The sequence below is a fragment of the Salmo salar genome, chromosome 23 (genome assembly GCF_965601325.2).
Source record: "Salmo salar chromosome 23, fSalSal1, whole genome shotgun sequence".
NCBI lineage: Eukaryota > Metazoa > Chordata > Actinopteri > Salmoniformes > Salmonidae > Salmo > Salmo salar.
The window spans coordinates 3,296,570-3,312,660 of record NC_138313.1 but is presented as its reverse complement, the minus strand read 5'-3'; the positions used below and the strand labels follow the sequence as shown (position 1 = coordinate 3,312,660).

General features: G+C 43.3%; 1 protein-coding gene across 4 annotated transcripts in view; it reads left to right on the top strand.

Annotated features, from left to right (window-relative positions):
• Positions 1-8,734: 8,734 nt before the first annotated feature.
• The window catches only part of LOC106583937 (protein spinster homolog 1), a 51,685-nt gene continuing 44,328 nt past the window's right edge, over positions 8,735-16,091 (top strand). The window contains exons 1-2 of one of the 4 annotated variants that reach the window (XM_014168627.3): positions 8,735-9,030; positions 13,720-13,935. In XM_014168627.3, the coding sequence (XP_014024102.3) occupies positions 13,725-13,935 (211 nt within the window). In that variant the 5' untranslated portion in view covers positions 8,735-9,030; positions 13,720-13,724. Of the gene's footprint in view, positions 9,031-12,185; positions 12,362-13,716; positions 13,936-16,091 lie in introns of those variants that run through there. The other 3 variants (XM_014168626.3, XM_014168628.3, XM_045706339.2) reach the window with 3 other exon arrangements.

The following is a 16,091-nucleotide window of genomic DNA, read 5'->3' as shown; positions in this document are numbered from 1 at the left end:
TGGCGCACCAACAAGTGATAACGTTAGTTCCGTTACTCCTTTCTCTACCAAGCCAGCCTCCGTTCTCTTCCATCTCCCCACAGCTGTGCCCTTGGAAGATAGTAAAAGAACAGGATGGGCTGAAGAACTGTGGTCACTTCTCAGAGGCTCTATGTCTTATGCCGTGTGACCAGGTTACTCAGAAGCAAAGAGAAATTGAAACAATACAGGTCTATCTGTTCCTCAAGCATATCTCTATCCCATGTCCTTGACTACACACCTAGACCAACTGGTTGGAGTTAATGTGGAAGAGATGAACCATACTTTCTCAGAAGCACATCATTGGCACTAAAGAAATGTCTTTATTGTTGTTAAGGATATTAATTGTTAACTATTAAGGTAGGTAAATATTAAGGTAAATACGTGATTTTTCACTCACAACACCTACTCATTCAAGGGTTTTTCTTTATTTTTTACTATTTTCTACATTGTAGAATAATAGGGAAGACATCAAAACTATGAAATAACACATGGAATGTTTAACCAAAAAAGTGTTAAACAAATATATTTGAGATTCTTCAAAGTACCCACCCTTTGCCTTGATGACAGCTTTGCACACTCTTGTCATTCTCGCAAACCAGCTTAATGTGGTAGTCACCTGGATTGCATTTCAATTAACAGGTGTGCCTTGCTAAAAGTTCATTTATGGAATTTCTTTCCTTCTTAATGCGTTTGAGCCAACTGTTGTGTTGTGACAAGGTAGGGTTGGTATACAGAAGATTTGGTAAAAGACCAAGTCCATATTATTGCAAGAACAGCTCAAATAAGCAGAGAAACAACAATACATCATCACTTTAAAACATGAAGGTCAGTCAGTCCGGAAATTTTCAAGGACTTTGAAAGTTTCTTCAAGTGCAGTTGCAAAAACCATCAACACTATGATGAAACTGGCTCTCATGAGGAATGCCACAGGAAAGGAAGACCCAGAGTTACCTCTGCTGCAGAGGATAAGTTCAGTAGAGTTACCAGCCTCAGAAATTGCAGCCCAAACAGATGCTTTAGAGAGTTCAAGTAACAGACACATCTCAACATCAACTGTTCAGAGGAGACTGTGTGAATCAAGCCATCATGGTCAAATTGCTGCAAAGAAACCACTACTAAAAAACACCAATAAGAAGAAGAGACTTGGACCAAGAAACACGAGCAATAGACATTATACCAGTATACCACTTTGTCTTTGTGAGTCGCAGAGTAGGTGAAGGGATGATCTCTGCATGTGTGGTTCCCAGTGTGAAGCATGGTGGAGGAGGTGTGGGGGTGCTTTGCTGGTGAGACTGTCTGTGATTTATTTAGAATTCAAGGCACACTTAACCAGCATTCTGCAGCTATACGCCATCCCATCTGGTTTGCGCTTAGTGGGACTATCATTTGTTTTTCAACAGGACAATGACCGAACACACCTCCTGGCTGTGTAAGGGCTATTTCACCAAGAAGGAGAGTGATGGAGTGCTGTATAAGATGACCTGGCCTCCACAATCACCCAACCTCAACCCAATTGAGATGGTTTGGGATGAGTTGGACTGCAGAATGAAGGAAAAGCAGCCAACAAGTGTGTGTGGGAACTCCTTCAAGACTGTTGGAAAAGCATTCCAGGTGAAGCTGGTTGAGAGAATGCCAAGCGTGTGCAAAGCTGTCATCAAGGCAAAGGGTAGCTACTTTGAAGAATCTAAAATACATTTAAAAAAAATCCAACACTTTGTTTGGTTACTACATGATTCCATATGTGTTATTCCATAGTTTTTATATTTTCGCTATAATTCTACAATGTATAGTAAAAAATAATAATAGTAAAAAATAAAGAAAAACCCTTGAATGAGTAGGTGTGTCCAAACTTTTGACTGGTATTATAATATATATATATATATATTTATATATTTGGGTACACTTTATTTGCTACAATATAGAGTAGACTGTTCAATTTCTTCAAGAAATCAAATTTTCATAAATGATTTAAGATGACATATAGTAGGGTTTTTCCTTTGTCCCTGAAAGCAAGCACATAATTTCCCTATGGTTCTAAGATGAAGCATCTTAATTAGGCTAAGTTCATTGTTAGAACCATAGGATGTTCTAACAATTAACTTAGCCTTAAGATGTTTTTGGGAAACCAGGTCCAGAACAGAATAAAAGACAGTACAGCATAAAGATAGGCTAAAACTGCTTCTCCAATAGAAATCCCGAAGCATATTTGTAGGTGATGTCATAGCGATGTTGGCTAGCAAAGCTCATGCATAGAAACACATAATCGGGTCTAACTGTTGTCTTGCGCCGAACTGCGCATGTGCAGAGCTTCAAATCAATGGCACTCCTTGGATATAAAGTTGTTTTTGACGAAAATGTCAGTTTGTACATTTCACGAGGTTGGAGTAATAACATCCGGTGGTGTAAAGTACTTAAGTAAAAATACTTGAAAGCAAATCAAATTTTATTTGTCACATGCGCCGAATGTCTTAGTGTGCTTGTCTTGGTGAAGGAACTTGAAGCTCTCAACCTGCTCCACTACAGCCCCGTCGAGAATGGGGGCGTGCTCGGTCCTCCTCTTCCTGTCGTCCACAATCATCTCCTTTGTCTCGATCACGTTGAGGGAGAGGTTGTTGTCCTGGCACCGCACGGCCAGGTCTCTGACCTCCTCCCTATAGGCTGTGTTGTCGTTGATCAGGCTGTCATCGGCAAACTTAATGATGGTGTTGGAGTCGTGCCTGGCCATGCAGTCATGAGTGAACAGGGAGTACAGGAGAGGACTGAACACACACCACTGAGGGGCCCCTGTGTTGAGGATCAGCGTGGCGGATGTGTTGTTACCTACTCTTACCACCTGGGGGTGGCCTGTCAGGAAGTCCAGGATCCAGTTGCAGAGGGAGGTGTTTAGTCCCTGGGTCCTTAGCTTAATAATGAGCTTTGAGGGCACTATGGTGTTGAACGCTGAGCTGTAGTCAATGAGTAGCATTCTCACGTAGGTGTTCCTTTTGTCCAGGTGTGAAAGGGCAGTGTGGAGTGCAATAGAGATGGCATCATCTGTGGATCTGTTGGGGTGGTATGCAAATTGGTGGGTCTAGGGTTTTTGGGATAATGGAGTTGATGTGAGCCATCACCAGCACTTTCAAAGCACTTCATGGCTACAGATGTGAGTGCTACGGTCTGTAGTCATTTAGGCAGGTTACCTTAGTGTTTTTGGCCACAGGGACTATGGTGGTCTGCTTGAAACATGTTGGTATTACAGACTCAGACAGGGAGAGGTTGAAAAGGTCAGTGAAGACACTTTCCAGTTGGTAAGCGCATGCTCGGAGTACACGTCATGGTAATCCGTCTGTGAATGTTGACCTGTTTAAAGGTCTTACTCACATCGGCTATGGAGAGCGTGATCACACAGTTGTCTGGAACAGCTGATGCTCTCATGCATGTTTCAGTGTTACTTGCCTCGAAGCGAGCATAGAAGTAATTTAGCTCGTCTGGTAGGCTCGTGTCACTGGGAAGTTCGCGGCTGTGCTTGCCTTTGTAAGTCTGTAATAGTTTGCAAGCCCTGCCACATCCGACGAACGTTGGAGCCGGTGTAGTATTATTTGACCTTAGACCTGTATTGATGCTTTGCCTGTTTGATGGTTCGTTGGAGGGCATAGCGGGATTTCTTATAAGCTTCCGAGTTAGAGTCTCGCACCTTGAAAGCGGCAGCTCTACCCTTTAGCTCAGTGCGAATGTTGACTGTAATCCATGCCTTCTGGTTGGGGTATGTACGTACAGTCAGTGTGGGGACGACATGATCAATGCACTTATTTGTGAAGCCAGTAACTGATGTGGTGTACTCCTCAATGCCATCGGAAGAATCCCGGAACATATTCCAGTCTGTGCTAGCAAAACAGTCCTGTAGTTTAGCATCTGCTTCATCTGACCAATATTTATTGATCTAGTCACTGGTGCTTCCTGCTTTTACTTTTTGCTCGTAAGCAGGAATCAGGAAGTTATAATTATGGTCAGATTTGGGGGGCGAGGGAGAGGGAGAGCTTTGTACGCGTCTCTGTGTGTGGAGTAAAGGTGGTCTAGAGTTTTTTTCCTCTGGTTGCACATTTAACATGCTGGTAGAAATGAGGTAAAACATATTTAAGTTTCCGTGCATTAAAGCCCCCGGCCACTAGAAGTGCCGCCTCTGGATGAACATTTTCCTGTTTGCTAATGGTCGTATACAGCTCATTGTGTGAGGTCATAATACCAGTATCGGTTTGTGGTGGTAAATAGACAGCTACGAAGAATATAGATGAAAACTATTGGTAGATAGTGTGGTCTACAGCTTATCATGAGATACTCTACCTCAGGCGAGCAAAACCTCGAGACTTCCTTAGGTATCGTGCACCAGCTGTTGTTTACAAATATACATAGACTGCCACCCCTTGTCTTACCAGAAGCTGCTGTTCTATCCTGCCGATACAGTGTGTAACCCGCCAGCTATATGTTATTAATGTCGTCGTTCAGTCACGACTCGGTGAAACATAAGATATTACAGTTTTTAATGTTAAGTTGGTAGGATATACGTGCTTGTAGTTCATCCACTTTATTATCCAGCAATTGTACATTGGCCAATAGTACCGATGGCAAAGGCAGATTAGCCACTCGTCGCCGGATCCTTACAAGGCACCCCGATCTCCTTCCGCGATATCTCTGTCTCTTTCTCCTACGAATGACAGCGATGAGAGCCTTATCCAGTGTCTCACCTCACCTTTTTCTCCTTGTGGTTACCCAGCATTGTTGCTTATTTACCAGGTAAGAATAAGTGAAAACGAAACAAGGATTTAAGCAATAGACTCAACGAGAGCTTTAAATAAATGGTGTGTCTTAGAAAAGCTGGGCCTGGCTGATATGAAAAATACATTAAGGGGAAAGGATCCACAGACACAGAGGCTGATTATCTTTCTGCACATCTCTTCATTTACAGTCGTGGCCAAAAGTTTTGAGAATGACACAAATATTAATTTTCACAAAGTCTGCTGCCTCAGTTTGTATGATGGCAATTTGCATATGAAGAGTGAGCAGATGAATTGCAATTAATTGCAAAGTCCCTCTTTGCCATGCAAATGAACTGAATCCCCCCAAAACATTTCCACTGCATTTCAGCCCTGCCACAAAAGGACCAGCTGACATCATGTCAGTGATTCTCTCATTAACACAGGTGTGAGTGTTGACGAGGACAATGCTGGAGATCACTCTGTCATGCTGATAGAGTTCGAATAACAGACTGGAAGCTTCAAAAGGAGGGTGGTGCTTGGAATCATTGTTCTTCCTCTGTCAAACATGGTTACCTGCAAAGAAACACGTGCCATCATCATTGCTTTGCACAAAAAGGGCTTCACAGGCAAGGATATTGCTGCTAGTAAGATTGCACCTAAATGAACCATTTATCGGATCATCAAGAACTTCAAGGAGAGCGGTTCAATTGTTGTGAAGAAGGCTTCAGGGCGTCCATGAAAGTCCAGCAAGCGTCAGGACCGTCTCCTAAAGTTGATTCAGCTGCGGGATCGGGGCACCACCAGTACAGAGCTTGCTCAGGAATGGCAGCAGGCAGGTGTGAGTGCATCTGCACGCACAGTGAGACGAAGACTTTTGGAGGATGGCCTGGTGTCAAGAAGGGCAGCAAAGAAGCCACTTCTCTCCAGGAAAAACATCAGGGACAGACTGATATTCTGCAAAAGGTACAGGGATTGGACTGCTGAGGACTAGGGTAAAGTAATTTTCTCTGATGAATCCCCTTTCCGATTGTTTGGGGCATCCGGAAAAAAGCTTGTCCGGAGAAGACAAGGTGAGTGCTACCATCAGTCCTGTGTCATGCCAACAGTAAAGAATCCTGAGATCATTCATGTGTGGGGTTGCTTCTCAGCCAAGGGAGTGGGCTCACTCACAATTTTGCCTAAGAACACAGCCATGAATAAAGAATGGTAGCAAAACATCCTCCGGGAGCAACTTCTCCCAACCATCCAGGAACAGTTTGGTGACGAACAATGCCTTTTCCAGCATGATGGAGCATAAGGAAAAAGTGACAACTAAGTGGCTCGTGGAACAAAACATTGATATTTTGGGTCCATGGCCAGGAAACTCCCCAGACCTTAATCCCATTGAGAACTTGTGGTCATTCCTCAAGAAGCGGGTGGACAAACAAAAACCCACAAATTCTGACAAACTCCAAGCATTGATTATGCAAGAATGGGCTGCGATCAGTCAGGATGTGGCCCAGAAATGTATTGACAGCATGCCAGGGTGGATTGCAGAGGTCTTGAAAAAGAAGGGTCAACACTGCAAATATTGACTCTTTACATAAACTTCATGTAATTGTCAATGAAAGGCTTTGACACTTATGAAATGCTTGTAATTATACTTCAGTATTCCATAGTAAGATCTGACAAAAATATCTAAAGACACTGAAGCAGCAAACTTTGTGGAAATTAATATTTGTGTCATTCTCAAAACTTTTGGCCACGAATGTACAATGCTGGCTGCCATGGTTAACACAAATGCAAGACATTGAAAGCTACCTGAATTGACTCATTAAAGTAACATAAGTATGCTTACAGTATCACAGCGAGGTCAAACAGGTGGATTGTGTCTGTGTGTGTTAGTCAGATTATCCAGTGTCCACAGCAACACTATTGATTATTCTCTAACCTCAGTGCATGTGGTGTACTATGGTCTTAGCCATGCTCTCACTAACCCTCATCTTTTCTCTCCCCGTCTCCCCTTTCGGAGGGCCTGAGACTCTTGGACCGTGACTGAGGATACCCTGGCTTGACACCTGGACATGCCTGGCCCAATACCACCTGGCCAACTTCTACCTGCCACCTGCCTGTTGCTGTCTCCACTGGTTCTTTCTCCCCCTCAAGTCCCACACACTCAAACTTGGATTCTATTACTTACCATGACGTCTTTATGAAAAGCCATCTGACCATAGGGTTTTGAATTGTTAAGTCATTTTTCTATAGTCATTATATATATTGTCTGAGCCTGCTTTCCATTTATACTGGTATTGCTCTTTCCTTCTTGAAATGGTGAATAAAGGAATACTGCTTTTATTTTCAATTAATAAGACACAATGAAGACATTGTTAGATTAAATGTATGCTTTAATACGGTCTGTATCTCTATTACAGCAAGTCAAATAAAGATTTGTGCAAACTGGAAGTGTTCTGGCACCCCAATGGTGGAACAAGCTCCCTCACGACGCCAGGACAGCGGAGTCAATCACCACCTTCCGGAGACACCTGAAACCCCACCTCTTCAAGGAATACCTGGGATAGGATAAAGTAATCCTTCTAACCCCCCCCCTTAAAAGATTTAGATGCACTATTGTAAAGTGGTTGTTCCACTGGATATTATAAGGTGAATGCACCAATTTGTAAGTCGCTCTGGATAAGAGCGTCTGCTAAATGACTAAAATGTAAATGTAAGTGTGACTTCTTTCCCCAATGATTTCCTGAGGCTGAGGTATTTTATCAGTTATTCCATACCAAGCCTAGATGAGGCTGAATGGCAACTAATTCATCTAATTGGTACATGACTGTTCAGTCTGTTGTATATTTCATTATTGAAAAAATAGATTTTTGGGCTGAATTAAGGTTTTATTAAACCTTAAAAAAAGGAAAATACTGTACAAACACAATAAAGGATGTTTATTACATGAAGTCATTGACAGGAAAAGTAATTTACTACATCAATTATAATCACAGCCTCTCCCCTTCATTTGCTTAACTGGGGGAATGGGATGGCGAAATGGTTTAAAATAGGCAGGGTGTCCAAAATGGCACCCTATTTCCTATATATAGTACACTAACTTTCACCAGGGCCCACAGGGCTATGGTCAAAAGTAGAACATTATTCAGGGAAAAGTTACAGAGAATAGGGTGCCTTATATATCTATTTGAGCAAGATACACTATATATACCAAAGTATGTGGACACCCCTTCGGCACTTTTTTTAACTAGGAAAGTCAGTTAAGAACAAATTCCTATTATCAATAAGGGCCTAGAAACAGTGGGTTAACTGCCTTGTTCAGGGGCAGAACGACAGATATTTACCTTGTCAGCTCACAGATTCGATCTTGCAACCTTTAGGTTATTAGTCCAACGCTCTAACCACTAGGCAGGCTACTTGCCTCCCCTACTTGCCGCCCCATATTTCAGCCACACCCGTTGCTGACTGGTATATAAAATTGAGCATACATCCATGCAATCTCCATACACAAACATTGGTAGTAGAAGGGCCTTACTGAAGAGCTCAATGACTTTCAACATGGCACCGTCATAGGATGCCACCTTTCCAACAAGTCAGTTCATCAAATTTCTTCCCTACTAGAACCTCCCCGGTCAACTGTAAGTGCTGTTATTGTGGGGTGGAAACTTCTAGGAGGAACAACAGCTCAGTCGCGAAGTGGTAGGCCGCACAAGCTCACAAAACCGGACCGCAGAGTGCTGAATCGCCTAAAAATCATCTGTCCTAGGTTGCAACACTCACTACCGAGTTACAAACTGCCTCTGGAAGCAATGTCTGCACAATAACTGTTATATCACCACACCAGGGTCAGTTGAAGCAAATTATTTTTTTACATCATTGGTTGAGGCTAGGAAAAATTCAACTATGTACTTTGACTATTTGCCAATGAAAGGACTTTTTGTTTTCCTATCTATTCAGTATTCAGTCTCTGGTATCAGTTTCATTGTTGGGCGATTTCCAACCGAGATAGTGTTGTAATAAGTCACGTGAGTAAGGGGCGGAAGTTGGATACAATTTTAACATGGCTGCGCCGCGATAAGAAAATAAGAACCTAGCTGCGCCTCACAAAAACATAACGGTTTACCTTCGTCCGACCAGTTTTTCAGAGAGCATCAAGACATGTTGACGCTAGTGTTTAAGCTAGTGGCATAAAGTTCAAGAGCAGATCTGACATCAACACAGGACCCGAGATAGATAGATAGAACCTCGCCAATCTCGACTCATCACTGAGTTGACCAGCTACCAGGTAACGACCGTTAAACAATAACATAAAGTAGCTTTGAGACTCACAGTTATTATGGACATCTGTTTTCAAAGTATACGAGAGTTGGTAAGAGTATACTGCTGGGCTGCTAGCTATGGGATACATTTGTTACAGAGTATTAGCAACGTTCTGACATGAATGAATGACATGAATGAATGACCAAATCTGTTAGGTAGCTTTAGTTTTGTTAGCCAGTTAACAAGGTGATTGGTAATTGTTTACGGTGTCACACTGGTTGCTAGCAACAAGCTAACCAACCAAGGTCCCATAATGATAGGGTAGGATTTGCTAGTTAGCTACATAATTTGCTGTCCAGCAAACCGAGGTAAAGACATTTTCAGGTTGGATATTCGCCTGTAGTTTTCCGTAATTCCACCAACGGCAGTTAGGGACCGTCAACATAGTGACAAATCAAATTCTTCATATTTCAATTACTCCTAAAACGTTTAAAACTGGTTATAGCTAACCCGATGGCATAGACACACATTGCACACACTTTTTTTGTCGATTTACATCTCGCACTATTTTCAATTATTTATTTACATTTTTGAATTTCAATAGTTTTTTGAACTTCAGTTTTTGAACTTCAATAGTTCATGTGACCTACTGACTTCAAACAAAGTTCAGAATGTACACTCAGCGGGCCTACACATTGCACACCCTTTAGTTTGTCCATTTTCATCTCATGCAATTATACATTAATTTTCAATGTTTTTCAATGTTTCTAATTTCAATAGCTCCTTGATCATGTGACCTACTGACCTCAAAACAAGATTCATAATGTCCACTGACTACACTTCTATATTGCACTCCCTTTAGTTTGTCCATTTTCATCTCACATGTTTTTACATTACATTTTTAATCTTTCTAATTTCAATATTGTATTATTGACTATGTTTATTTATTCCATGTGTAACTTTGTGTTGTTGTTTGTGTCGCACTGCTGTGCTTTCTTGGCCAGGTCGCAGTTGTAAATGAGAACTTGTTCTCAACTAGCCTACCTGGTTAATTAAAGGTAAAATAAATGTTAAAAAAATGCTCCTTGGTCATGTGACCGACTGACTTCAAACAAGGTTTGGAATGTACAGTCAGTGAGCTTAGACATTGCACATCCTTTAGTTTGTCCATTTTCATCTCACATGTTTTTACTTGATTTTTCAAACTTTCAATTATCCATAGCTCCTTGGTCATGTGACCTACTGACTTCAAACAAGGTTCTGAATGTACACTCAGTGGGCCTACAGATTGCACACCCTTGAGGTTGGTCCATTTTCAACTCACACGATTTTACATTAATTTGCCTGCTCTGCTCCCCTGAAGGACAGTGTCACTCACACACCTATTCACTTGGGCCTTCTCTCTGGGGTCTTCCTGACCTCCAGGCAGGCCCCCATTGACTTGGTGACCTCTGACTCCTGGCCTCTAGGTCTACACTCCCTGCCCGCCTGCCTGCCTTCTCCCTGGGCCTGAGAGTGTATAGTTTACTCCCTGGAACTACAGACCTCCAGGCCTCCACACCTACTCGGTCAACAGCCCTCTCCCTTGGCCTTAGAGTATAGCTTACTCCCTGGAATTACTAAAACGTCTACTCTGTAGTCCCACTGCCAGGAACCACGTGCACCTGGTAACCCGTAACAGGCTCTGTGCTCCTGGTGACCCGCCCGCTTTTTTTCTGCTCACAGACGAAGTCCCCACTCCAACCTACATGACCCGGGTGCTGCCCCCAGCCCCCGAGCCTGGCTGCCCCTGCTTGGACTCGAAGTGTCCTGCCTTGATGGAGGCCTCCTTGTGCACCTGGTAACCTGAAACAAGCTCTGTGCACCTGGAGACCTGCCTGCTTTTATCAGCTAAGAGACTAAGTCCCCAACCTCCACAGCCTGAGTGCTGCCCCCAGTCCCTGAGTAATGCCCAGTGTCTTACAAACTGGACATCAGTTGCCGCTACTAACCTTCTGTGGACTTTAACTGTTTTGTTACACCCAATCGACATCAAATGCCAGCGCAATACTTATAGGCTTGAGAACCAAATACTCCTCGCAGTATCTAGCGGCACCATCAACTGGGTGTCGGAAGAAGCAACAGAAAATAATCATCCCCTTTCAATCATTTGCTTGCACAGTCAGCCCTCTGGGACAGAACCATCGGAACCACCTTTACCAGCGCTTCATCGATATTCCTCACTTTGACATGAGGGTCACAGTCACCCCACGGGTGATTTGAGTGCGAGTGCAACAGGTGGGTACGCTCCTTTGAACCTAGGCTTCTTCCGTCCGTTTTATGGTTCCGCAGCAAATCAATGGGCGTGGATGGTACTACCCACATCAGATGTAGGCCTCCCTCCCCAGACAAGCTTGAGATACCTCTCCCCACTTCATAGGGCATGAGCCAGATCCATGCAATGCCCTATCACAGCGGGGCCAATGGGTTTAGTCTCCGCCTCAAGTCTAGTGGGCGTAGAGGAGACCTCCCCACCTACAATGTGTGGGGCCGGTGAGCGCCGTAGCTGGGGAGATTCGTGAAAAGGGCCTGGCGCACGTCCAGAGTTGCCACCGCCAACCACCGGACCCAACCCCCCCACCGGTCTGCCTTCGGCCCGCCGATGGACACCACCCCAACGAACCCCCGCACGCAGCCGCTTGCGAGACCACACACAAGAGACCGCGAGATGGGCCGCACAATGAACTTCCAATGGTGGCGAGAGGAGGCGACGGAATGACTGCTCCCCTAGACGCGGCTTGAGCCCAGCCCCGCTTCGCACCCCAGCCTGACTGACCCAGCCCTTCGAGCCAATCCTTATCCTGAAGTTACGGATCTTTTTTGCCAACTTCCCTTACCTACATTGTTATAACATGCCAGAGGCTGTTCACCTTGGAGACCTGCTGCGGATATGGGTACGGCCCGGCGTGAGATTTACACCCTCTCCCCCAGATTTTAAAGGGCCAGGGAGAGCTCGCCGCCGAAGCCGCAATGCTTTCCAGGGCTTGGGCCCCTCTCTCGGGGCGAACCCATTCCAGGGCGCATTTGTCTCCACCCCCTCCAGGTGTTGCTTATTATCCCCGGTGTATATATCCCTGTGTTTCCTGTCTCTGTGCCAGTTCGTCTTGTTTTGCCAAGTCAACCAGCGTTTTTTTCCTTGCTTCTACTTTTCCCAGTCTGTTTGTTTCTAGTCGTCCTGGTTTCGACCCTTGGCTGTCCTGGCTCCGAACCCGCCTGCCTGACCGTTCTACCAGCCTGCCTATCCCCTTGTACTGTTTTGGACTCTGATCTGGTTTCTGACCTCTGCCTGACCTGACCTTGAGACTGCCTATCGCCTGGTACTGTTTGGACTCTGACCTGGTTTATGAACTCTCGCCTGTCCCCGACCTGCCTTTACCTACTCCCTTTGTTATAATAAATATCGGAGCTCAACCATCTGCCTTCTGTGTCTGCATTTGGGTCTCGCCTTGTGCCCTTATACCATGGACATTCTGAAATTAGTTTGAGGTCAGTAGGTCACATTACCAAGGAGCTATTGGAATTTGAATGTAAAAAAAAAGTTTGTACTTTGATTATGCTCCTTAACTAATTAAACTAGGAATACAAAATGCTGCTCACATTTCCATATGTTTATTAGCTTTGAAATACGAATTAATCTCCAAATCGTGAAAATAATACCTGTGCATTGTAGTGCGCAACTTTTCCAACATCATGACACTTATTTGGGGTCTGTGGCTCAAGTGGTTTGAAAGCTATTGAGGTTTGAAAGCGCGAATATCTGTCGAATATCCAGCTTGAAACTGTCTTTACCTCGGTGTCCAGCAGTCACGTAACGTAGCCAGCTAACTGGTAACTACATAATGTCTACTTCTGCAAGCTTACAAAGACGTCAATGGAACCCTGCTCAAACTAGATAACTTGCTAAGTTCAAGTATCGATCAGAATCACATTGGGATTTTATTTAGCGATCTGTAAACAGATGAAGCATTTTTAACCCTCTATTCTAGACATAGTTTTGTGGTTAATTATGAACAGTTTAGTTTTTTGTTTCAAGAGGATGTTCGTGTATTAGCCTGTCTGTCAGCACAAATTGACCCTTGTCTGGTGACCACCTAGAAAAACACTTCAGGAAATTGGAAACCATACTCAAGCCCTAAATCGTCATTCTCTCTATGGTATTTTTCATTACCTGAGTTTCCTCACATACTCTTTCTAAACAGCCTCCATTCTTGCTGATACAAATGCACACACACTGTCTTAACACTCTGCGCACACACACACATTGACATGTGCTGTCCATGCTCACATGACAGTAAGCTAGTTTCGTTAGCATACATCACAAGACTGCATTGCTATACTTCCCCTATACTGCCCCCTTCTCCCACATTATATTTGACTGTCTTGTTCCCCTGGCTCTAAATTACATTACTTTCCCTTCAGCTGAATAACACAACCAAACCACTCAAGTTTGCTTTGGTTTTCCAATGACACACGTTTGAAATGCATTTGGACCTTTGTGCGTCTCTGCCATTCATTTAGGTATTTTTCCTTTTGACTTTTTCCTTTTTGTTTTCCCTCCTTTGTTTCTGCCAGAGAACTCTTTGCACGTGAGTTCAATTTAACTCAAGGTGCCTACTGTGTTGACCCAAAATGGCCTTCTCATCATTCAGTTTTCTTTCCTTGTTCTCTCCAGCAGCTGTGATGTCTCTAGCTGACCCCACTTCTGACACCACGCCCTTCTTCTCTGATGACAGCGAGGCGGAAGGCTCAGAAGAGCCTGGTGCGGGGCCTAGCCAGCGCCGGGAAGTGGAAGAGCCAGCCAGCGGCGTGTCCAGCATGAGATCGGTGTTCACTGTTATCGTCCTGTGTTTCATCAACCTGCTCAACTACATGGACAGATTCACCGTGGCTGGTATGGACAATGTAACGTTACACCAAATTGTACCAAACCCAATGCTCACCTAACATTTCTTTAAACCTAACATTTATCTAAACGCTACATATACAAGTGTTTAGATATTGATCCTCACCTTTAAAGGTCATTCTGATACCCATGTAAAATAGCCTTATGCGTGACTTAAACATCACCCATGATATTTTTTCCCGATTTTTAGAATTTTTATTTTTTATAATAATTTAAGTATTTTTTTTTTTTTCTCTCATGTCAAACTACCAGGAAGTCTGAAAAGATTGAGTGGGCGGTTCACCTTGACTGGCGGTTCATTTGAAAATACCTATGTCAAGCAGTGTTGCAGGGAGATTATCTCAAACAAATTTGCTGATACACAAAGCAACTCAGACAACATTGAAATTGCATACAACATCCAATCCTGTCATACATCATGGATTGAAATTGGATGTAGTCTATCACAGTGCCATCCGTTTTGTCACCAAAGCCCCATATACTACCCACCGCTGCGACATGTATGCTCTCGTTGGCTAGCCCTCGCTACATATTTGTCGCCAAACCCACTGGCTCCAGGTCATCGATAAGTCTTTGCTCGGTAAAGCCCCGCCTTATCTCAGCTCACTGGTCACCATAGCAACACTCACCCGTAGCACGAGCTCCAGCAGGTATATTTCACTTGTCATCCCCAAAGCCAACACCTACTTTGGCTGCCTTTCCTTCCAGTTCTCAGCTGCCAATGACTGGAACAAATTGGAAAAATCACTGAAGCTGGAGACTTATATCTCCCTCACTAACTTTAAGCATCAGCTGTCAGAGCAGCTTACCGATCACTGCACCTGTACACAGCCCATCTGTAAATAGCCCACCCAACTACCTCATCCCCATATTGTTCTTTTTTTGGTGTTGCTCTTTTGCACCTCAGTATCTCTACTTGCACATCTATCTCTCCAGTGTTAATGCTAAATAGTAATTATTTCACCACTATGGCCTATTTATTGCCTTACCTCCCTAATCTTACTACATATTGCACACACTGTACATAGATTTTTCTATTGTGTTATTGACTGTACATTTGTTTATCCCATGTGTAATTCTGTGTTGTTTTTGTCACACTGCTTTGCTTCATCTTGGCCAGGTTGCAGTTATAAATGAGAACTTGTTCTCAACTGCCCTACCTGGTTAAATAAAGGTGAAATAAAATTCACAAATTATTTGTTTATTCAACTCTTTGGTTATTGTAACCTCATCAATATAGACAAAATGTTGGCTATATAATTTATCTAGCTAGCCCAAATGGAATTGTCAGCACTGTTTATAAAGCTACAGTTAGTCTGAAGTTTACATACACTTAGGTTGGAGTCATTAAAACTTATTTTTCAACCACTCCACAAATTTCTTGTTAACAAACTATAGTTTTGGCAAGTTGGTTAGGACATCTACTTTGGGCATGACACAAGTAATTTTTCCAACAATTCAACAACAGACAGATTATTTCGCTTATAATTCACTGCATCACAATTCTAGTGGGTCAGAAGTTTACATACACTAAGTTGACTGTGCCTTTAAACAGCTTGGAAAATTCCAGAAAATGATGTCATGGCTTTAGAAGCTTCTGATAGGCTAATTGACATCATTTGAGTCAATTGGAGGTGTACCTGTGGATGTATTTCAAGGCCTACCTTCAAACTCAGTGCCTCTTTGCTTGACATCATGGGAAAATCAAAAGAAGTCAGGCAAGACCCCAGAAAGAAAATTGTAGACCTCCACAAGTCTGGTTCATCCTTGGGAGCAATTTTCAAACGCCTGAAGGTACCACGTTCATCTGTACAAACAATAGTACACAAGTATAAACACCATGGGACCATGCAGCCGTCATACTTTGGTGCGAAAAGTGCAAATCAATCCCAGAACAACAGCAAAGGACCTTGTGAAGGTACTTTTGTACCTGCTTCCTCAAGCATCTACAGTGAGGGGAAAAAGTATTTGATCCCCTGCTGATTTTGTACATTTGCCCACTGACAAAGAAATGATCAGTCTATAATTTTAATGGTAGGTTTATTTGAACAGTGAGAGACCAGAATAACAACAACAAAAAATCCAGAAAAACGCATGTCAAAAATGTTATAAATTGATTTGCATTTTAATGAGGGAAATAAGTA